The 19,944-nt window shown below is 62.7% G+C and overlaps 3 protein-coding genes across 16 annotated transcripts in view; 2 read left to right on the top strand and 1 right to left on the bottom strand.

Annotated features, from left to right (window-relative positions):
- The window catches only part of PLEKHG5 (pleckstrin homology and RhoGEF domain containing G5), a 40,766-nt gene extending 29,627 nt beyond the window's left edge, over positions 1 to 11,139 (top strand). For 4 of the 6 annotated variants that reach the window (XM_047791267.1, XM_047791270.1, XM_047791271.1 and 1 more), the window contains 20 exons: positions 386 to 515; positions 1,678 to 1,780; positions 2,162 to 2,222; positions 2,548 to 2,639; positions 3,094 to 3,230; positions 3,508 to 3,653; positions 4,197 to 4,409; positions 4,488 to 4,676; positions 4,958 to 5,053; positions 5,714 to 5,764; positions 6,043 to 6,192; positions 6,485 to 6,595; positions 6,733 to 6,882; positions 6,967 to 7,104; positions 7,291 to 7,410; positions 8,539 to 8,671; positions 8,764 to 8,879; positions 8,972 to 9,165; positions 9,630 to 10,406; positions 10,676 to 11,139. In XM_047791267.1, the coding sequence (XP_047647223.1) occupies positions 386 to 515; positions 1,678 to 1,780; positions 2,162 to 2,222; positions 2,548 to 2,639; positions 3,094 to 3,230; positions 3,508 to 3,653; positions 4,197 to 4,409; positions 4,488 to 4,676; positions 4,958 to 5,053; positions 5,714 to 5,764; positions 6,043 to 6,192; positions 6,485 to 6,595; positions 6,733 to 6,882; positions 6,967 to 7,104; positions 7,291 to 7,410; positions 8,539 to 8,671; positions 8,764 to 8,879; positions 8,972 to 9,165; positions 9,630 to 10,406; positions 10,676 to 10,685 (3,117 nt within the window). In that variant the 3' untranslated portion in view covers positions 10,686 to 11,139. Of the gene's footprint in view, positions 1 to 385; positions 516 to 1,677; positions 1,781 to 2,161; positions 2,223 to 2,547; positions 2,640 to 3,093; positions 3,231 to 3,507; positions 3,654 to 4,196; positions 4,410 to 4,487; positions 4,677 to 4,957; positions 5,054 to 5,713; positions 5,765 to 6,042; positions 6,193 to 6,484; positions 6,596 to 6,732; positions 6,883 to 6,966; positions 7,105 to 7,290; positions 7,411 to 8,538; positions 8,672 to 8,763; positions 8,880 to 8,971; positions 9,166 to 9,629; positions 10,411 to 10,675 lie in introns of those variants that run through there. The other 2 variants (XM_047791268.1, XM_047791272.1) reach the window with 1 other exon arrangement.
- Positions 11,140 to 11,219: 80 nt separating this feature from the next.
- On the top strand, positions 11,220 to 16,392 carry TNFRSF25 (TNF receptor superfamily member 25). 9 transcript variants are annotated; one of them, XM_047791279.1, is made up of 10 exons: positions 11,220 to 11,897; positions 12,363 to 12,480; positions 12,672 to 12,806; positions 13,178 to 13,345; positions 13,440 to 13,518; positions 14,501 to 14,556; positions 14,642 to 14,773; positions 14,950 to 14,984; positions 15,419 to 15,599; positions 15,798 to 16,392. In XM_047791279.1, exons 1-10 carry the CDS (start codon positions 11,856 to 11,858, stop codon positions 16,118 to 16,120), a joined length of 1,269 nt encoding a protein of 422 aa, XP_047647235.1. In that variant the 5' UTR covers positions 11,220 to 11,855; the 3' UTR covers positions 16,121 to 16,392. The 9 variants fall into 9 exon arrangements, with proteins under 9 accessions (XP_047647235.1, XP_047647236.1, XP_047647234.1 ...); XM_047791278.1 differs by lacking the exon at positions 11,220 to 11,897 and adding an exon at positions 11,908 to 12,253; XM_047791280.1 differs by lacking the exon at positions 12,363 to 12,480.
- Positions 16,393 to 16,615: 223 nt separating this feature from the next.
- The window catches only part of ESPN (espin), a 31,834-nt gene continuing 28,505 nt past the window's right edge, over positions 16,616 to 19,944 (bottom strand). The window contains exons 12-14 of the mRNA XM_047791426.1: positions 19,377 to 19,456; positions 19,275 to 19,286; positions 16,616 to 17,574 (exon numbers count right to left, since the gene is read on the bottom strand). Coding sequence (XP_047647382.1) covers positions 17,427 to 17,574; positions 19,275 to 19,286; positions 19,377 to 19,456 — 240 coding nt within the window. The 3' untranslated portion in view covers positions 16,616 to 17,426. The remainder of the gene's footprint in view (positions 17,575 to 19,274; positions 19,287 to 19,376; positions 19,457 to 19,944) is intronic.

Genomic DNA, 19,944 nt, shown 5'->3' with positions numbered 1-19,944 from the left:
GTCAGCTATCGTGAGCCAGACAGGGCACAGGATTGAGGGCAGAGGCCCTGGGCATGGAGGAGGGGAAGGACGCTCAGACCCTGCCTTGGGTCAACTCAGTGGCAGCCTTGGCATCACTTTTTGGTGGCCTCTCTGCCTTGCAGCGCCACCTCGTGGTGACTTACTCCAGGTCTCCGCCCTTGCCACCGCGTCCCTGGCAGGCAGGGCTTTGCTTTCTCTGCGTCCCCAAGAATGGCCGCCTCATAGGTGCTTGGGGAACATTTGATGGATGAAATAATGGGCACAGGCACTCTGCGGGGAATGGACGGACGTCGGGGCCAGGAGCCCCAGGAACGTGAACCGCAGTGGTCAGGACCCACCCGTCTCCCTGGCCTTCCCCACACAGGTATGCCACCACGCCGACTGCCAGCAGCTGCACCGCCGGGGGCCCCTCAACCTCTGCGAGGCCTGTGACAGCAAAGTCCACAACGCCATGCATTACGATGGGCACGTCCGCTTCGACCTGCCCCTGCAAGGTGAGCTCTAGGAGGGGGTCCGACCCGGCCCCTGGAGCTCCCGCCCTGGGGCCACCATGTCTGGTAACTGTCGGAATCAGGCCAGGGCCATCAGAAGGGTGACCGGAGACAATGAAGCCCGAGTCCCCACCCGTCCCTTTTGTTCCACAAGGTTTTTTGTTTTTTTGTTTTGTTGTTTGTCTTTTTAGGGCCATGCCCGTGGCATATGGAGGTTCCCAGGCTATGGGTCCAATCGGAGCTACAGCTGCCAGTCTACACCACAGCCACAGCAATGCCAGATCCGAGCCACATCTACGACCTACACCACAGCTCACGGCAACGCCAGATCCTTAACCCACGGAGCGAGGCCAGGGATCGAACCCGCATCCTCATGGATACTAGTCGGGTTCATGACTGCTGAGCCACAATAGGAACTCCTGTTTCACAAGTTTTTTAACAAGAGAAAAAGTTGGGTCTCCCCAGCTCGAGGGCAAGACTGTCTCCACCAGGTGCCAACTCCTTCTTGATGGGCCCGCACATCCCACAGCTGCCCCTGCCCCTTCCGGGTCCCCGACCAGCAAGGAGAAGCCCCCTTCCCTCTTGTGCTCAGGACAGGGGATGTCTGCGCAGATTCTCCAGCCCAGGCTTCCCGTGAGCAGAGGCAGTGGGCGAGGGCGGGTCAGGAGGGACTTGCAGCCAGAAACAAAAAACCCCTCCTGCTGACCAGGGACCACCTACTGGCTATGTTGGATGGCTTTGTCTCCTTTCCCAGCTGGTCAGAGGGACAAAAGGACTCTTCCCCTCTCCTAGGGCCCCTTGGGACTTTGGGTGTGGTCACAGTGCTGGGGGAGGGAACACCTGCAAGAAAGAGCCATGGCCTTTGGTTCTTTCCTGCAACAACCCCAGGGCAGGGCTTCTTTCCCCCTATTTTATAGATGGGTAAACTGAGGCCACAGGCGGATTTGTATTGGGGGGCAGGGCATTACCAGGGGTGTCTTCTTGAGTCTGGGGGTAGATAAGTGCTAAGCAGTGACTGAGTCCTTTATTGTCACAGAACTGAGGGGCCCTGGCTAGTTGGGGGTCAGTCGTAGGCTGTGGTCTCTCTGGAGACGGCCATGGTGGAAGGCTAAGGAGGGGGCTGGGGAGGGAGCAGCCACAACCCCACTCCCGCTTTACTCCAAAGGCTCTGTCCTGGCTCGGAACGTGTCTACCCGGTCATGCCCCCCACGCACCAGCCCTGCGATGGACCTGGAGGAGGAGGAGGAGAGCTGTATGGATGCCAAAGGGTAGGTGAAGGGTCGGCGGGCGGACCCAGCAGACACCTGGGAGGGTCCCAAGGCTGGGTCTCAGATCACCGGTCCAGGGACCAGAGGGTTTTCTGAAGAGCTGCCTGGAGACCCCACCTGGCCCCTGAATTCCTGGAGGGTGAGCCTCCAAGGTCTTCTGGGATCACGCTGCGCCTGACTAGGTACCCTGGGTGTGACTCCCAAGTTGGCCACTAGAGGGCGCACAGCCCCGGTGAGCCCTGGCTTGCCTGCAGCAAACCTGAGTTACCTGGTTACTCAGGGTGGAAAGGCCGGGGGCAGCCAGCCGGGGCCCACTCACATCCCACCCTGGGGAGGGCCTACCCAAGCCTCCAACCTCTACCCTCACCGGCTTCCTTGCAGGGACCGGAGGAGCACGGGCCTGAAACTCTCCAAGAAAAAAGCCAGGAGGAGACACACAGATGTAAGGAGCCCCCAGGCTGGGAGAGCGGGCAGCCGACAGCCTCTCCCCTTTCTATTCCCTGAACCCCAGGGCCAGGGATGGGGCCGGGGTGGGCCTGTGCCTCCTTCGCCGCCCTGCCCTGCGTCCCAGCCCTGCCCGCCTTGGCCCAGGTGGGGGATGCTCAGAAGCATCTGCCTCCTGCTGTGGGGGAGCTGGGGGCCTCCCTGGGACAGACGAGGGCTGGGAGATCCCTGCGCTCACTCCCCTGCTGGGGTTCCCATCTGGGGCCCTGGGGTGCAGAGGGGAAGGGATGAGAGGTGCAGAACTGAGACCCCCGTCCTCTCAGGACCCAAGCAAGGAGTGCTTCACCCTGAAATTTGACCTGAACGTGGACATCGAGCCGGAGATTGTACCGGCCATGAAGAAGAAGTCTCTGGGGTAGGGCTTGGTTGGCCCCCGGGGCAGTGGGGCTGAGGGGGCAGGTACGCCTGTGTCTGTGTGGTGGGCTGTGAATGAGGGGGTCCCCCTCTTGTGGGCACCATATGCTGTGCATCCCCAGGTGAAGGGACGGGCCATGAGGGCCTGTGTGTGTATTCCAACCCCTGCATGTGTGGCCCAGTCCCCAGGGGTGGTTAGGTGTGGACGGCGAGGTTTCAGTGTCTGCCCTGGTGTGTAGACAGGAATGTGTGCGGGCCTGGGTGGTTGGCTTGTGTGTGGACGTGTGCAGGAGCGTGTGAGCCTCTGTGCGCAGGTGTGTGTGTGCCCATCAACCTGTGTGTGACCCCGTGGGTGTCTCCCCCTTCCTCGGGGCAGGCAGGACGGAGCAGGGGCTGCGGATCGGGTGGGGTGCCCGTGACCGCCCCCGGCATCTGCACGTCCTGTCCTGGGCCAGGGAGGTGCTGCTGCCAGTATTTGAAAGGAAGGGCATCGCCCCAGGCAAAGTGGATATCTTCCTGGACCAGTCCAACACACCCTTGTCCCTCACCTTCGAGGCCTACAGGTTCGGGGGACACTATCTGCGGGTCAAAGGTGAGCAGATGACCAGGCGGGCAGGGTAGCTGGGGCCTGGCTGGGTTCCCTTGGGATGGGTGCCTCTTGCCAGGCTCAGGTTCCCGTTGGCCATGGCCTTGAGCAGGCGCTCATTACCATACAGGTGTCCCTGCTGGGATGGGCACTGGCAGGGCGGGGCTTCGGGGGAGGGCAGCTAGGCCTCGGTTTGGATCCTCGGGGGACAGAGGACTGGGGCCCCCTCCTCCACTGAGCCTGGGTGTTGAGGTCCTCTACCTGTCCCCTGATGCCACCCCAGCCAAGCCAGGGGACGAGGGAAAGGTGGAGCAGGGGGTGAAGGACTCCAAGTCCCTGAGTCTGCCAATCCTGCGGCCTACTGGGGCTGGGCCCCCCACCCAGGAGCGCGTGGACACCCAGATCCGCCGGGAGAGCCTGGACATCCTGGTGAGGAGGGGCTGTGTCAGGGCTGGGGGTGGGGAGGGCCACCTGCTGTCCCCTCTGGGGGCCTCTATCTCCCCTTTTGTGAATAGGGCTGGCTCTGAGAATACAGGGCCCTCTCTGGGTCTAACCACACGCCAAGGTGATCAGAGAGTCTGCTCGTGCCCAAGGATTCTGTGCCTTGTGTCTAAGCCGACACTGTGGGGAGCGGGGGGCGAGGCTGTGTGTGTTACTGGCTGTGTTCATGACTGCATGTCAGGGGTCGCCTTGGACCCGTGCTTCTAAGTGCAGCTGAGCACGTGTGACCCTGAGTGTTCTCCCCACCTGCTTCAGGCCACTGGCCGGGGGTGGGGGGCGAGGGGTGGCCCAGCTGTATCTGTCAGGACCTCGCAGCCCCCAGAACATGCATAGCTCTCAGGGGCGGTGGCCTCCCAGTGTGGGGGGGCCTGCAGAGACCCTCCCAGGCCGGCCTGAGGTCCTGGAAACCCACTGTGGGGTGGGGCCCTGGGGTCAGGGTGGGTCTGGCCTTGACCACGGCTCCCTGGCCAGGCCCCCGGCCGCCGACGCAAGAACATGTCGGAGTTCCTGGGGGAGGCGAGCATTCCTGGGCAGGAGCCCCCCACGCCTTCCAGCTGCTCTCTGCCCAGTGGCAGCAGTGGTGGCAGCAGCAGTAGCGGTGGCAGTGACAGCTGGAAGAACCGGGCAGCCAGTCGCTTCAGCGGCTTCTTCAGCTCAGGCCCCAGCACCAGTGCCTTCGGCCGGGTATGTGGCCCCGTGGGCCCTGGGGCAGGGCAGCTGGCTGGCCCTGCCCCCTGCCCCTGACCACGGGGTTCCTTTCAGGAGGTGGACAAGATGGAGCAGCTGGAGGGCAAGCTGCATGCCTACGGCCTCTTCGGGCTGCCCCGGCTGCCGCGGAGGCTGCGCTTCGACCAGGACTCATGGGAGGAGGAAGGCGATGAGGAGGAGGACGAAGACAACGCCTGCCTGCGGCTGGAGGACAGCTGGCGGGAGCTCATTGACGGGCATGAGGTAGGTGCTGCCCCCTCCCTCAGGGGAGGAGGGCGTTATCCCCTGGCTCCACGGGGCCCTTCCTAGGGTGACAGAATGTTCCACTGGGCAGCCCTCTGGGCTGCTGGCATCATTAACCCATTAAGAGCAGGCGAAAGTGTGTGCCGCTTGGCCCAGCCCTTGAGGGACCTCCGCGGCTCTGCTGGGGAAAAGGGTGCCTGCGGGGCGGCTCGCCCTTCCGCTCTGCTCCGCCCGCTCCCCGAGCTCTTGGGGCTCCTGGAGACACTCTGCCCTTCCCACAGAAGTTGACGCGGCGGCAATGCCACCAGCAGGAGGCGGTGTGGGAGCTCCTGCACACAGAGGCCTCTTACATCAAGAAACTGCGAGTGATCACCAACGTGAGTGGGGGGCCCCCCAGAGCCACTCTGCCCTCCCCCCGCATGGCCTCCTCCAGATGCCGCAAGCCGAATGTGGGCCTTTTCAGAAAGAGCAGGTGCCAGGCAACAAAGCAGGGCAGGGGGAGTGGGAGAAGGGCTGTCCCCGGAGATGGAGGTGATTCCTGGGAGGGGCCTTAGGGCCAGCTTGCCAGGTTGAGCTACACAGACCTCGTCCTCTCATCAGTCAATGGCTCTTTCTAAGCACCTGCTGTGTGCCAGGTGCCAGGCAGCCCACACCCTAGACCGGAGACAGGATGGGTGGACACGGGGGGAGGGAGGTGTAACGACGGAAGCCTGGCGGGAGCATCTGTCCTGGGCTCATGGGTGCAAGGAAGGCACCCTCTGGGCAGAAGCTTGGAGACTGAGCTAGGGCAGAGCTGGAGGAGAGTTCCAGGTGTGGGCAAGGGCACTCTCCCTGAGCTTCTCTCCAGGCAGGGTCTGGGTGGGAGGAGCCCCTAGGGGGGCGGGGTCTATTCTCAAAGGGCGAACCTTCTCTGACCCAGACTGCCTCAGGGCCTCCTGGGATGGGGAAGGGGTAGAGGAGAGCCTAAGAGTCTGGGTGGGGCCTCGGGACTGGGACAGCCCCCCCCACCCCCAGCGGCGTGCTCCCTGCGCCTACAGCTGTTCCTGTGCTGCCTCCTGAACCTGCAAGAATCTGGGCTGCTGTGTGAGGTGTGGTACCGGGAAGTAACGGGATAGGGGAGGGGCTGAAGCAAGGGAGGGGCTCGCTAGTGGAGTAGGTGAGGGGCGGGGCCTGCCCTCAAGGGGTGGGGCTGAAGAAAGGGTGGGTTGGCCAGGGGGCGGGGCCTGTCGCTAGGGGGCGGGGCGGGGAGAAAGTTGGAGAGGCTACTGGTGGAGTGAGGGGTAGGGAAAGGGGTTAAACAAGGATCGGTGGGCGGGGCCTGGGAGAGGGGCGGGGCCGAGCGCACCTCCCTCCCACCCGCCCCCAGGTGGAGGTGGAGCGTCTGTTCAGCAACATCCCGGAGATCGCGCGGCTGCACCGCGGGCTGTGGGGCAGCGTGATGGCGCCGGTGCTGGAGAAGGCGCGGCGCACGCGGGCGCTGCTGCAGCCTGGGGATTTCCTCAAAGGCTTTAAGATGGTACGGCTGGGTCGTCGCACACAGGCAGGGACACTGAGGCCGGGCTGGGGCGCCAGCCTCATCCCGTCACCCCAACCTCTCCCTGACCAGTGCCCTGAAGGACCCCTAGCGATGATGTGCCCTAGTGGCGAGGTACCCTTGCTACCTGGCCGAGGGCGATCGCTTTCGCGGAGGCTGTTTCCTGAAACCAGGGATCCTAAGCTTGGCCCTGGGAGTGGTCGCAGAAGGGAAAAGCTCGTGCAGGGCGCAGCCCGCGGGGAGCACGAGTAACCGGTGCTGTGTTTGTGCGCAGTTTGGCTCCCTCTTCAAGCCCTACATCCGATACTGCATGGAGGAGGAGGGCTGCATGGAGTACATGCGCGGCCTCCTGCGCGACAACGACCTCTTCCGGGCCTACATCACGGTGAGGGCGGGTCGGGCTCGCTGGTGGGCAGGGGCCCTGGACGGGGCCCACCTGGGCTGCAGGTGCATGGGGGGTGGGGATGGGGCAGGCGGTGGGCGGAGCTTGCCCTGAGCCCCGCTCCCGCCTCCCCGTCTCAGTGGGCGGAGAAGCACCAGCAGTGCCAGCGGTTGAAGCTGAGCGACATGCTGGCCAAGCCCCACCAGCGGCTCACCAAGTATCCGCTGCTACTCAAGTCGGTGCTGAGGAAGACAGACGAGCCGCGCGCCAAGGAGGCCATCGTCACCATGGTAACTAGGACAGGGGGGCCGGTCCCTCCCTGGCTCGCAGCCCCTCCCGACCCCAGGCCTGAGCTGCCCTGGCCCGCCCCGCAGATCGGCTCGGTGGAGCGCTTCATCCACCACGTGAACACGTGCATGCGGCAGCGGCAGGAGCGGCAACGGCTGGCGGCCGTGGTGAGCCGCATAGATGCCTACGAGGTGGTGGAGGGCAGCAACGACGAGGTGGACAAGGTGGGTGCCTCTGTCCTTGGTGCAGGGTGGGGTGGGGGGCGGGAGTGAGGAAGGGCCTGGTCCTGCTGGGAGCGAGGAAGGGCCAAACTGGCAGATGGGGCTGGGCTGGGAATCTCAGTTGAGGACCCTCAGCTGGGATGAGGAGCCAGCCCCTGACCTGACCCGCACCTGCCCCCCACCTCCCAGCTCCTGAGGGAATTTCTCCATCTGGACCTGACAGCGCCCATCCCTGGCGCCTCCCCTGAGGAGACACGACAGCTGCTGCTGGAAGGGAGCCTGAGGATGAAGGAGGGGAAGGACAGCAAGGTGACTCCAGGGACCACCACACACCTGGGCCTTGCCCCACCCCCTCTTGCCCTGTGGGTTTGGACCCCACCCCTTCCTTCCAACCTTCCCCTCCCTAGACAGCTGCCCAGTCACTTGGGTGGCAATTCAAGAATTAGTGACTTGAGGAGTTCCCATCATGGCTCAGCAGAAACGAATCTGCCTAGCATCCATGAGGATGCAGGTGCGATCTCTGGCCTTGTTCAGTGGGTTAAGGATCCAGTGTTGCCATGAGCTGTGATGTAGGTCGCAGACGTGGCTCGGATCTGGCATTGCTATGGCTGTAGTGTGTAGCCCAGCAGCTACAGCTCCAATTGGACCCCTAACCTGGGAATCTCCGGTGTGGCCCTAAAAAAAAAAAATAAAGAAAAAAGATCTAGTGACTTGAGTTTCCATTATAGCTCAGCCAGTTAAGAACCCGACATAGTGTTGATGAGGATGTGGGTTCAATCCCTGGCCCTGCTCAGTGGGTTAAGGATCGGGCATTGCCACAAGCTCTGGCATAGGTTGCAGATGAGGCTCGAATCCAGCATGGCTGCGGCTGTGGCTGTGGCTATGGCTGTAGCATAGGGCGGTGGCTGCAGCTCCAATTCGACCCCTGGCCTGGAAACTTCTGTATGCCCTCGTGTGCAACCGTAAAAACAGAAAAAAGAACAACCTAGTGACTTTATGATCACATGAGGAATGATTATCTGCCTGCAGTTTACTCTTTACAAACACAGCAGCAGGATCCCAGCCCTTCAGGTGCCATTCTAGCCCACTTGTCAGTGCCACATGCATTCCTGGTGGGAGGGATGGGGCCCTTTCCATGAGCAGGCCAGAAACATGCCACTGCCCTGTTAATTTTTCAGGTGCCGTGTAAGCCAGAGCCTACAAACCATGATTTTAAAATCACCTCCCTTTTCTTCTCTCATGTAAACTTTTAACTGAAATGAATCACAAGCATATTGCTCAGTGAAAGAAAGTCCTCTTACTCTTCCTTTTAATTTTCCTCTCCGGCCCGTAGGGGTTGAGCACAGGGAGGTATTTGACTAACTCTGAGTCCCCTTGGGACAGGCTGAGGGTCCCTGTCCTGGCCCTGACCTCTGGCTTCCCCTGCCTCCACCCCAGATGGACGTGTACTGCTTCCTCTTCACGGACCTGCTCTTGGTGACGAAGGCAGTGAAGAAGGCTGAGAGGACCAAGGTTATCAGGCCACCGCTGCTGGTGGACAGGATCGTGTGCCGGGAGCTTCGGGACCCTGGTGAGGAGCCGGGCCCCCTGCCTCTGGGCAGGGCTTGTGATGGGCAGGGGCCATGGTCTCAGCCGACACTGATGCAAGCGGTTCCTCCCCAGGCTCCTTCCTCCTCATCTACCTGAACGAGTTCCACTGCGCTGTGGGGGCCTACACGTTCCAGGCCAGCGGCCAGGCTTTGTGCCGTGGCTGGGTGGATGCCATCTACAATGCCCAGGTGAGAGCGGAACAGTGGGCAGGCAGGCGGGGTGGCCTGGTGGGGGCCACTGCTCACAGCCCTTGCTGCCTCTGTGTACCCACCCCTTGCAGAACCAGCTGCAGCAGCTGCGTGTGCAGGAGCAGCCAGGCGGCCAGCAGCACCTGCAGAGCCTGGAAGAGGAGGAGGATGAGCAGGAGGAGGAGGAGGAAGAGGAGGAAGAGGAAGGAGGGGACAGTAGCACTTCGGCGGCCAGTTCCCCCACCATCCTGCGCAAAAGCAGCAACAGCCTTAACTCTCAACACTGGTATATTTGCCCAGGCCCACCCAGCAAGCCCGAGCAGGGCAGGTGCTGCCACCCAGGACTCCCGACCCCAAGGCCGCTAATGCTGGGCAGTGCCCAGTCACAGCCCCTTGCTCAGAATGACTATACGATATGAATTGGGTGGGGGTGAGGCAGTGGGGGTGGTGACTCTGACCCCCCCGCCCCCCAGAGTCCAACAGGGGACGTGGCAGATGATTTGCAACTTGAGTGCCACCTCTGATCCATTAGCGGTAGCTGCCCAGAGCTGATCCAGCAGGAGAGTGCCGTGGCCGTGACAGGCAGCGTTACTGACAATCTGCATTGGGGGCACACGTGCTGCCTGCGTGCCACCTCTGAGCCTTGGGCTCTGGGAGGGCAGAGGCTGTGGCCCTCCCGCATCACCCGGCGTGTAGCCGCATGTCTAGGTGTCCTTTGGCGGGGCTGACTCCCTCCCCTCGGCCCCACAGCGCCTCGGACGGCTCCACGGAGACCCTGGCCATGGTGGTGGTGGAGCCCGGGGAGATGCTGTCGTCCCCCGAATTCGAGGGTGGCCCCTTCAGCTCCCAATCAGACGAGACCTCACTCAGCACCACCGCCTCGTCCGTCACGCCCACCCGCGAGCTGCTGCCCCTGTGTCCGGCGGACGGCCGCTCCTGCTCCATGGACTCCGCCTATGGCACCCTCTCCCCCACCTCCCTGCAAGACTTTGTGGCCCCAGCCCCCGTGGCGGAGCTGGCCCCCCGGCCCCCAGAGTCACCCCAGGCGCCTTCGCCCCCACCCTCGCCCCGCCTCCGCCGCCGCACCCCCGTCCAGCTGCTGCCCTGTCTGCCCCACCTGCTCAAGTCCAAATCCGAGGCCAGCCTCCTCCAGCTGCTGTCAGGGGCCACCACCCGGGGAGCGCCCCCAGCCCCCAGCCGCAGCCTGTCGGAACTCTGCTTGGCTGCCACCGTCCCTGGCGCCAGGCCTCGGGGATCCCCTCAGGAGGCTGGGCCCAGCTGGGACTGCCAGGGGACACCGGGCCCTGGCAGTGGCCCCGGGCTGTCAGAGCTGGAGGGTGGAGCCAGCTTCCCAGGTGGGGAGCCAGAAGGACCCCCCAGGAGGAGCAGAGAGCTGCCCTCGGGGGCCTTGCCCCAGGTCCAGCCTGAGCCCCCGCCGGGGACCTCGGCCCAGCACAGGAAGCTGACGTTGGCCCAGCTCTACCGGATCAGGACCACTCTGCTGCTCAACTCCACCCTCACTGCCTCGTGAGTGGCCTGGCCTGGCCTGGGGTGGAGGACAGGTGGCCCCGGGTGCTGGCACTTGGGGGCCCTGAGTGCCGGGAGTGGTCAGGGGCACGGTCATGCCTGGGGAGGGGAGTAGGAGCCTGAGACCTGCCCCAGTGCCCGGTGAGGATGTCTGTGGGTGGGCAGCAGGGGAGGGGCCTGAGGATGCGCAGGAGGAGGGCAGAGAGCTGGAGCCCCACCAGGTGCCATCAGTCAAGGAAGGACTCTCTCTCCCCTCCTCTCCACTGCAGGGAGGTCTGAGCAGAGGGAGACCCCCAGGGGTGCCACTGACCAAGGGACAGCAGACAACATGCCTCCGGGAGAGGGCCGGGCAGGACCCCTGCCACCGCCCTCAGGCCCCAGTGTGCACTTTGCCAGGCTGGATGGAAGTGGAGGAGGGCTCAGCAGAGGCCCAGGCTGCAGGCCCCTTACCATTGCCACTGTCACTAACCTGCCCCCCAGCCTAGACTGGGTCCCTTGCCCAATACTCCCTGAGGCCTCCAGTGCCAGTCCTCCCGGCTGGGCTCCAGGGCTGGGACCCTGGCAACCCTTCCCACCTCCGCCCTCATCTGGCCCCAAAGGGGACAATCCCTTGCCCTCAGGCGCCTCGCTCCCACCCCATCCCTCTGGCCACCCCAGGCTTGGGTTGGGCTCTGTGTAAAGTTGCATATTTATTGAGCTTTTGATTCTTTTATAAAGACTTGTATATACTCCACTGGAAAGAGTCCTTTGCTTTTGGAAGTCCCCCCTTTCTGGACTCCGGGTGCACTCGCGTGCCTCCCCGGGTTCCTGCCCCCTCCATGGGGCTGGGGGTGGGGAAGGGATGGCTGGAAGGGACTGTGGGAAGCAGAAATGAATTAGCGGGGCAGAGATTGCCTGACCAGTCCTTTCAAGATACACCCCTGTCCCCGGCCACAGCCGTGAGGCCCACCATTAGAGCTGTGGGGAGGTGCCCTCCCAGATGAGGTGCCCTAGGGGGCCTGGTCCTGAGCCACCCCTGTGAGGTTAGGCCAGGGTGGGTCTCTGCTGAGAGTGCCCTCCAGGACTCCCCACCCCCCCAGGGCGGGGACTGTGCAGTATTGGGGGCTGGGGGTCTCTCACCTGCCAACTTCTGGCCCAACCCCTCCCGGGCCAGAATGGGAGAGCTTTGAAGTTGTGGTCTCAGGGGTGAAGCCAGAACAGGGCATGGGGACCCGGCTGTCACCCACCTTGCCCACCCGCTGCCTCAGGTGAGCTCAGGTGCAGGGACCTCAGGCTGAGGCCTCACTTCCAGGGACCAGTGGCCCCGCCCTGTCCCCCCCCCCCCCCCGCCTTGAGGCGGGCTCTTGGGGTGGGGGGCGGGCCCTGCGGGCACCAGGCTGGGCCCCAACCACAGCGGGCAGGCGGAGCGGGGAACCCCCGGTTGGAGGGCCCAGCGTGGCGCCCAGGGCCATGGAGCTGCGGCCGGGGCCATGTGCGGTGGTGGTAGCTGTGGTGAGTGGGGACTTGGGGGCACGACCTGGGGCCTTGCTGGGCCTGGGTCCCCGCCGGAGGGAGGGGCCAGGCCAGTCCCCCTTCCGACCTAGTTATCGGCTCCACTGGGGCGGAGCCCTTCCGCAGAGAGGAAACACCCGCTCAGGGCCCAGGGAGGTGGGGGGGGGGTCCCCAGGCGGAGAGAGAGCATGGTCTCCCCACCTTACCTAAAGCATGGTGGGGTGGGGCTGCCCGATTCCTGCCCTGGTGGAAGGGAAACGTGCTGGGGCTGCCAGGAACCTTCTAGTCGGCCTCTCCCAAGCCTGGTGTGTGCAGGGGAAGGAAGTCAGTCACCTCCGCCCCCAAGGACCCGGCAGGTGGGCTGCCCTGAGGGCAGATGCTGGGGCCTCTGAGTGGGGGAGACTGGGTGGAGAGAGGCTCCCAGCCAGGCAGTGCGGCTGGGAACCAGCGGACCCTGTCCCCCAGGCCCTCCTCCTCCTGCTGCCCGGTGCCCGGGGCCAGGGCAGCACTCCCAGCGCCCACTGTGACTGTGTCCCCAACCAGAAGAGGAACGGTCTGGTCTGTTGCAGGGGCTGTCCAGCCGGTGAGTGGCTGAAGGGGAGGAGGGACTTGGGGGTGAGTGAGGGCCGACTAGGGGGACAGGTGGGCCGGGAGTGGTGGCAGGCAGGCTGGGGATTGGGTCGGGGGAGGGCGGAAGGGAAGTAGGGAGACAGAGACAGGGAGGGGGAGAACGGTAGGCACCGCCTTTGACTGACCCCAGCCTGGCTTCCACAGGTCACTACCTGAAGGCGCCCTGCACAAAGCCTTGCGGTGCTGCCACCTGCCTCCCGTGCCCCCAGGGCACCTTCCTGGCCTGGGAGAACCACCACGAGACCCGCTGTGCCCGCTGCCAGGCCTGTGATGAGCAGGGTGAGGGGCTGCCTCATGTTCAGTGAGGGACTCTTGAGGACAAGCCCTGGCCAGGGTCTTTCCGACAGAAGAGGCTGGCTTGTCCCACCCTGGGCTGGGAGGGCTCCGTGCCCACCAGGCAGCCCCTCCCCCCAGATCTTGCCCGGGCTGCCTTTGTGGGCTCTCATCCTGATGACCACCCTGTCCTTGGTCGTGCCCCAGCCTCTGGTCTGCTCTGTGGTGATCCCCCCTCTTCTCTCACTTTGGGGGTGGCCTTGTCTCTGGTGTCCCCATCTCCACTCCCCGGGGTTCCTGTCCTACCTCTCTGTGGGGGTCTCTGGCTCTGACAGCCTCTGCTCCCTTGGTCTCCCCCGTCCCCCATCTCCAACCAGCCCCCCAGGTGGTCCTGAAGAACTGCTCGGCGGTGGCGGACACCCACTGCGGCTGTAGGCCAGGCTGGTTCATGGAGTGCGTTGTCAGCCAGTGTCTCCTTGGCTCCCCCTTTCGCTGCCGCCAGTGCACAGACTGTGGGGCCCTGCACCGCCACACCCAGGAACCCTGTGAGTATCCCGATTCCGGGCTGACTACCCCCCGCCCCACCTGTCCCTGCCTCCCTCTCTCCCACCCTGACCCACGCCATCTCCCGGACCGCAGGTTCCAGCAAAGACGCCCACTGTGGGGCCTGCCTGCCTGGCTTCTACGAACATGGCAACAGCTGCGTGTCCTGTCCCACGTAACTTCCTGGCTGCCCTGGGCTCGGGGAAGGGAGGCTGAGAGCAGAGGGGGACTCGAGGGGCAGGGAGGAGGGGGCTTGGCCCTGCAGTGGGTGGGCCCACTTTAGGCAAACATTGAAGGGTAAAGAGAAATCTGCATTCAGCTGATGTCAGGTCAATACGGGGGCGGATCTTTTTACGACAGAGTTTCCTTTAGTAACGTTCCAGCCCTGTGTTGAGGATAAGATGTATCACTTACAGACAGAGTCACCATTAACAGAGCCTCGAAACTTGGGCTGAGATTCAAGATCAGCCCCTTGTTCTCTGAGGGATTTCAGGCCAGTTGCTTGACCTCTCCAATCTGTGGCTTCCCCATCGGAACCTGGGGGTTTGACTAGGCTCCATCCGGGGTGATGATTAAGGGGTGATTAACTTTATCTACTCATCTGTTCAGCAAGTGTCTTTTTTTTTTTTTTTTTGCTTTGTAGGGCTGCACCCATGGCATGTGGAGGAGGTACTCAGGCTAGGGCTCTAATTGGAGCTACAGCTGCTAGCCTATGCCACAGCCACAGCCACACCAGCTCCGAGCCACATCTGCAACCTAAACCACAGCTCATGGCTATGCCAGATCCTTAACCCACTGAGGGAGTCCAGGGATCAAACCTGCAACCTCATGGTTCCTAGTCGGATTTGTTTTCCGCTGTGCCACGACGGGACCTCCAGCAAGTGTCTATTGAGCATCATTTCCACACACTGTTCTGGTTGCTGGGGAAACAACAGGGAACAGAGTAGGCAAATCCCGGAGCTGACATTCCCCCGATCTAGTCTAGGAACGGCTCAGGAATCCGAGTTTGTTGCTCTTGTTCCTGGGACGCCAGTGACCTTTCGGCAACTTAGGGTAGAGTGAGGCTCTCGGGGAGAAGGGCCTTCAGGATGGAGAGGATGCCAGGTGGTCCTGAGTGTGTACACGCTCACCCTCCACCCCATCCCCTCCCCTTGCAGGAGCACCCTTGGGAGCTGTCCTGAGCCCTGTGTGGCTGTCTGTGGCTGGAGGCACAGTAGGTGGTCTGCTGGAAAAGGGAGTGGGAGAGCTGGCAGGGGCAAGGGGTGGTTGGGGGACAGCTGCCACCCACCACCCACCAGCTGCTCTTTCAGTGTTCTGGGTCCAGGTGCTCCTGGCAGGCCTGGTGGCCCCACTCCTACTTGGCGCCACCCTGACCTACACATACCGCCGCTGCCAGCCTTGCAAGGCCATGGTTCCCGGTAGGTGCACAGGTGAATACGCACACTCCTGGAGGCCTGGGGTCAGGCTGGGCAGCCCAGAGCCCACTCAGCCCTGATTTGGAGGGGGAAACTGAGGCAGGATGTGCTGGGAAGGGGGTGCAGCTGGACTGGCACCGGGGTTCAGGAGCCTTGCTTGGTGCCTGATTCAACTCTGTCTCTCTCAACAGGTGAGGCTGGAGTGGAGGCCCTGACCCCCCTACAGGTGAGATCCTCAGTGGTGTTCTAGCAAGAGAGGGAGCCAGGCTTCTGGAGTGGAGAGCTTGGGGCCTCATTAGAACCCGTGATCCAGTGTGGGGCATGGTGGCTGGCACGGAGGAGACTGACCAACACACGTGCCGAGCTGCCAGGGAATGAGAGCAGCTCAGGGCCTATCCTCAGTCTACTGGGGACCAGACAGATAAACGGGAGCTAAGAGTTCAGCAGGATGGGTGCCACCGCGATGAGGCCTCTGCCAGGACAGCAGAGCCAGGGCATTCCAGGCAGAGGGCGCAACCCCTCACGGGGTCGCAGGGAGAGAGCCTGGCGGCTGGGCAATGTTTGCTGCCTGAGCCAGGGGTGCCCATGCCCAGGCAGAGCCCCAGCAAAGGGGCCCCGCTAGGCGAGCAGGGCTGACCCGGGGCCTCTCTTGTCTTCCAGGCCACGCAGCTCTCACCCCCAAACAGCACCCACACCCCTCTGGTGGCAGCCGGCAGTAGTGAGAAGGTCTGCACTGTCCAGCTGGTGGGCAGCAGCTGGTCCCCCGGCTCTCTCCAGACCCAGGAGCTGCCCAGCCCGGAAGTGACATGGCCCTGGGACCAGCTGCCCAGCAGAGCTCTTGGTAAGGGACTTCAGAGGCCTGAGGCCTTGACCCCTTTCTCCTGAGTCCCAGGTGAGACGCTGTGGTTTCCTGAGGCCATGTGTCCACCTCCCATCCCCTGACCAGGTGGACCTCCTGACGCAGTCCTGCCCCGGGCCCCTGTCCCTTGCTTGACTCCTGCCCTTATTCCCCATTCCGCTCTCTCTGGCCCGTCTGCAGGCCCGCCGTCCCCGCCCTCACCAGCGCCCCCCGCAGGCTCGGCGGCCTCCACGCTCCAGCCCGGCCCGCAGCTCTACGACGTGATGGACGCGGTGCCAGCGAGGCGCTGGAAGGAGTTCGTGCGGACGTTGGGGCTCCGCGAGGCGGAGATCGAGGCGGTGGAGGTGGAGGTCGGCCGCTTCCGCGACCAACAGTACGAGATGCTCAAGCGCTGGCGCCAGCAGCAGCCCGCCGGCCTGGCCGCCGTCTATGCGGCCCTGGAACGCATGGGGCTGGATGGCTGCGCCGAGGACCTGCGGAGCCGCCTGCAGCGTGGCCCGTGACGCTGGGGCCCACCCGCTAGCTCGGGGCTCTGGTAGCCCTTGCAGAAGCCCTAAGTACGGTTACTTATGCGTGTAGACATTTAATGTCACTTATTAAAACCCCTGGCACGGCCCTGCGTAGCAGCGCCAGCCAGCCTCACCCCTGCGCGCCCCCAGGGTTCCAGCTAAGGCGAGGAAGCATCAGCGTTGAGGCTCGGGAGGGCGTCGAGATTGCTCAGCTGTTTCTCCGCCCGATTTTGGCCGAGGCCTTGGTATTAAATCTACGAAGAAAAGCTACTGCTTGGTGTTTCCGCGGGGCCGCGGGTTTTAGGCAGCCCGGGATGGGTTTCCGGGGGCGGGCGGGGGGCGTCGAAAGGGCCACAAGTCTTGCCGTCCCAGGGTTTGGGACCCCCGGTGGAGACCAGTGTGGTCTCTGGTGCGAGGCCCAAGCCTGCCCCTCCCGCTCCGCCGTGGCCCAGTTACCCCGAGGAGAGAGGAAGTCGCGGTGACGGCGAGTGAGAGTGAACCTGAGCCCCGGGCGGCTGAGAGCTTTAATGGGGGTGCGAGACGGCGGGGGCGCGGGGACCTGGGAGGCAGCAGTTGGAGACACAGGTCCAGGGTCTTTCGTCCTCCACTCATTCCACCGGGGCAGTGAAACGGGCCGGGGAGTGCGGGGCCTGGCTGGGGACGGCGCGCAGACCTAAGGGAGGTGGCGGCAGAGGTGGGGCGCCAGGAGCGGCAACTCCGTCCCAACGGGTAGTTTGCAGTTTCCACCGTTTCTGGTAAACAAATGACTGAGAGGAAACCCTCGGCCGGGATGGGAAATGCTGCCGGGGCTGGGCCGGGCGCAGATGTGGGTCAGAATGGGAGGAAAGCCCCTTCCCCGAGCGCGGGGCCTGCCTCCGCCCAGGATGCGCCAGCAACGCGGGTTCCGGGGTGCGGGGGAGGGGGCGGCAGCCGGGCGCGCCCCCCGCAGGAAAAGAGATCATCACCTACGGGGCTGGGGAGAGCTCTGCACACTTTGACATTCAACGAACATGCAAATGTATGTAAATAGGCATGCAAATAAGCAGCATCTTTTTGCGTTAACAGCTTGGGCACTTTTTCTGGGCGACTGCGCCGGCGGCGGCGGCGGCGGCGGCGGCGGCGGGCGCACTCCTGCGTCGCCCGCGGGCTAAGGGTGCGGGGGCCAGGGTAGCGGTCACAGAGGGGATCCGGTGCGGGAGGGAGGGCGGTGCGGCTCCCAGCCCTTCCGCCCGAGCGGGGCAGGCCGGGGCGGGGGCTGGGGCCCCCCAAGCTCGCAAGGCTGCAGGCAGGAGGGCGGCAACTAGTACTTAGCGATGTCCCCCTTCTTCAGAATGATCTGTCGCTGCCAGGGCGCCAGCTTGCTCTCATCGTAGCCGAGTGTCCGCAGCTTCTCCGACTGCTCTTTCTCCCGCTGCATCTCCTCCTGCTTCTGTCGCTCCTCCTCTTTCCTAGGCATGGGGTGGGGGCAGAATCCCCGGCCAGCGTGAGAGGGCCAGCCAGGCCCCAGGAGGGGCCACCGGCGGCAAGGGGTGGGTTACCGGTGGCAGGGGCTGGGTTGCCGAGGACAGAGGGACTAATGAACAGTAGAAGAGGGAATTCCTTCGTGGCTCAGTGGTTAAAGAATCTGACCAGCACATCCATCAGGACGCAGGTTGGATCCCTGGCCTCGCTCAGTGGGTTAAAGGATCCGGCATTGCCGTGAGCTGTGGTGTAGGTTGCAGACACGGCTCAGATCCTGTGGTGCTGTGGCTGCGGTGTAGGCCAGCAGCTACCGCGTCAATTCAACCCCTAGCCTGGGAACCTCCGAATGCCTTGCCCTTAAAAACAAAACACAAAACACAAAAACCAGTGGGCAGAGCAGCGGGTTGTAGGAGCAGAAAGGCTACCTGATGGGGGACGGGGTTGGGTTAGGAGGCAATGGGGGTGGATTGCTAGGGACAGAGGGGCTTGACTGGGGGCTGACTGGGGCCACTGGGGAACCCACACATAGGGGCTGTGTGAGCGAGAGGCTCTGCTGGGTTATTGGTGGCTGGGGGTGTTACTGGAAAGAGGAGCTGGGTCACAGTGTGGATGAGGGTGAGGAGGCAGTAGTCTGGGGGCAGAGCAGGAAATTACTGGGGCCTGGGTTACTGGTATCTGGGGTTGGAAGCAAAGGGACCTCATTACTGGGAGACAGGGGCTGGGTAATTGGGGACAGGTTATTAGCGCATGGCTTGATCTGCACTGCTGATGAGGTCGCTGCTAAGTACTCGTGGCTGTTGAACATTTGAAATGTCAGGATGCGGATGCACTGCAGGCACAAAAGGCACATCACGCCTGGCAGACTCAGTTTTAAAAGAGCGTACAAAGCTCAATAATTGCTCTGATTACTCTATATTGAATTTTGATATATTGAGTTAAGTAAAATATATCATTTTTTTGAGGAATTTCCCTTTCCATCTTTTTTTTTTTTTTCCTTTTTAGGGCTGCACCTGTGGAATACAGAGATTCCCAGGCTAGAGGTTGAATTGGAGCTACCGCTGCCGATCTATGCCAGAGCCACAGCAATGCAGGATCTAAGCTGCATCTGCAACCTACACCACAGCTCATGGCGATGCTAGATCCTTAACTCTCTGAGCGAGGCCAGGGATGGAACCTGCGTCCTCATGGATACTAGCTGGGTTCGCTATCGCTGAGCCACGACAGGAACTCTGTAAAATATACTATTAGGTTCACTTATAGCTTTTTATTTTTTGCCACTGTGGCTGCTAGAAAATTTACTATTACATATGTGACTTAAATTATACATTTATCGGACAGCGGTGGGCTAGATTACTAAAGGCAAAAGCGAAAGATCTGAGGGACAGATGCTGTAGGTCACTGATACTGAGGTGGGGTTGACTGCAGGGCAGAAAGGCTAGGTGAGCACGAGGTGGGGGCTGGGTAACTGGGAACAGGTAATTACAGCATCAGAGCTGGACTTGGCGGGGGGCAGTGGTTAAGCTGCTGGGAGAGAGGGGTCTGGTGACATTATTGGGAGCAGAGAGGCCATGCCAAAGGCTGAGTGGTGAGGGGATGTGCTCAAGATGGGGCTGGATGAAGAGGCCAAGGACTGTGACTGGGGGGGGGGATGGGGACACACACAGGTCAGGCCCAACCCCACACTCACCGCTTCTGCTCCCTGGAAGAAAAAAAGACAGCCTTAGTTGGTTCACCATCTCAGGGACGCGACCAAGACACCCTGCTGAGCCCCACGTCTTCGCCTGCTCACCTCTCCTCTTCTAGTTTCTTCCGCAGGATGTCCCGCCTCCAGGCAGGCATGCTGGCCAGCCAGGCCTCCTCCTCCTCCTCCTGAAACACAGCACAAGGCTTCAGGGCCGGCTTGGGCTGGGAGAAAGGGGCCAGAGGGTTCACCCCCACCCAGAGGACCTGCAGGGTTCAGGGACAATGGGACACAGATAGAGTTGCAGGAAGAGGCCCTTTGGATGCCCTTCTACAGGACAAATGGATGAAAATGCCATAACCTGGGTCCCTGAGTCCTAGAGGCAGTGCCAGCGAGGTCAGAGCTGAGTGTGGGAGGGGAGCAGAGAAAGATCTCCCACTGGGGGGCAGGTGGATGGATGGCTCCGGACCAGTGACCCAGAATCTCCTGGCAGACTCATACTTGACACCCACAGACCCTGCCAGCTCAGAGGCTCCGACTCATCCCTGTTTCCACTGTGAAGAACCTCTGGCCCATGCCTGTCCTGTTCTCAAAGGGAGTAGACACCAGCTCTACCAGTGTTCAGCTGCAATGACATGGGGGGGGGCATCCAACACAGGCAGCTTACAGCAAAGGT

The sequence above is a fragment of the Phacochoerus africanus genome, chromosome 8 (assembly GCF_016906955.1).
Source record: "Phacochoerus africanus isolate WHEZ1 chromosome 8, ROS_Pafr_v1, whole genome shotgun sequence".
NCBI classification, from domain to species: domain Eukaryota; kingdom Metazoa; phylum Chordata; class Mammalia; order Artiodactyla; family Suidae; genus Phacochoerus; species Phacochoerus africanus.
The sequence above is the reverse complement of the archived record's forward strand: the minus strand, read 5'-3'. Positions and strand labels throughout refer to the sequence as shown.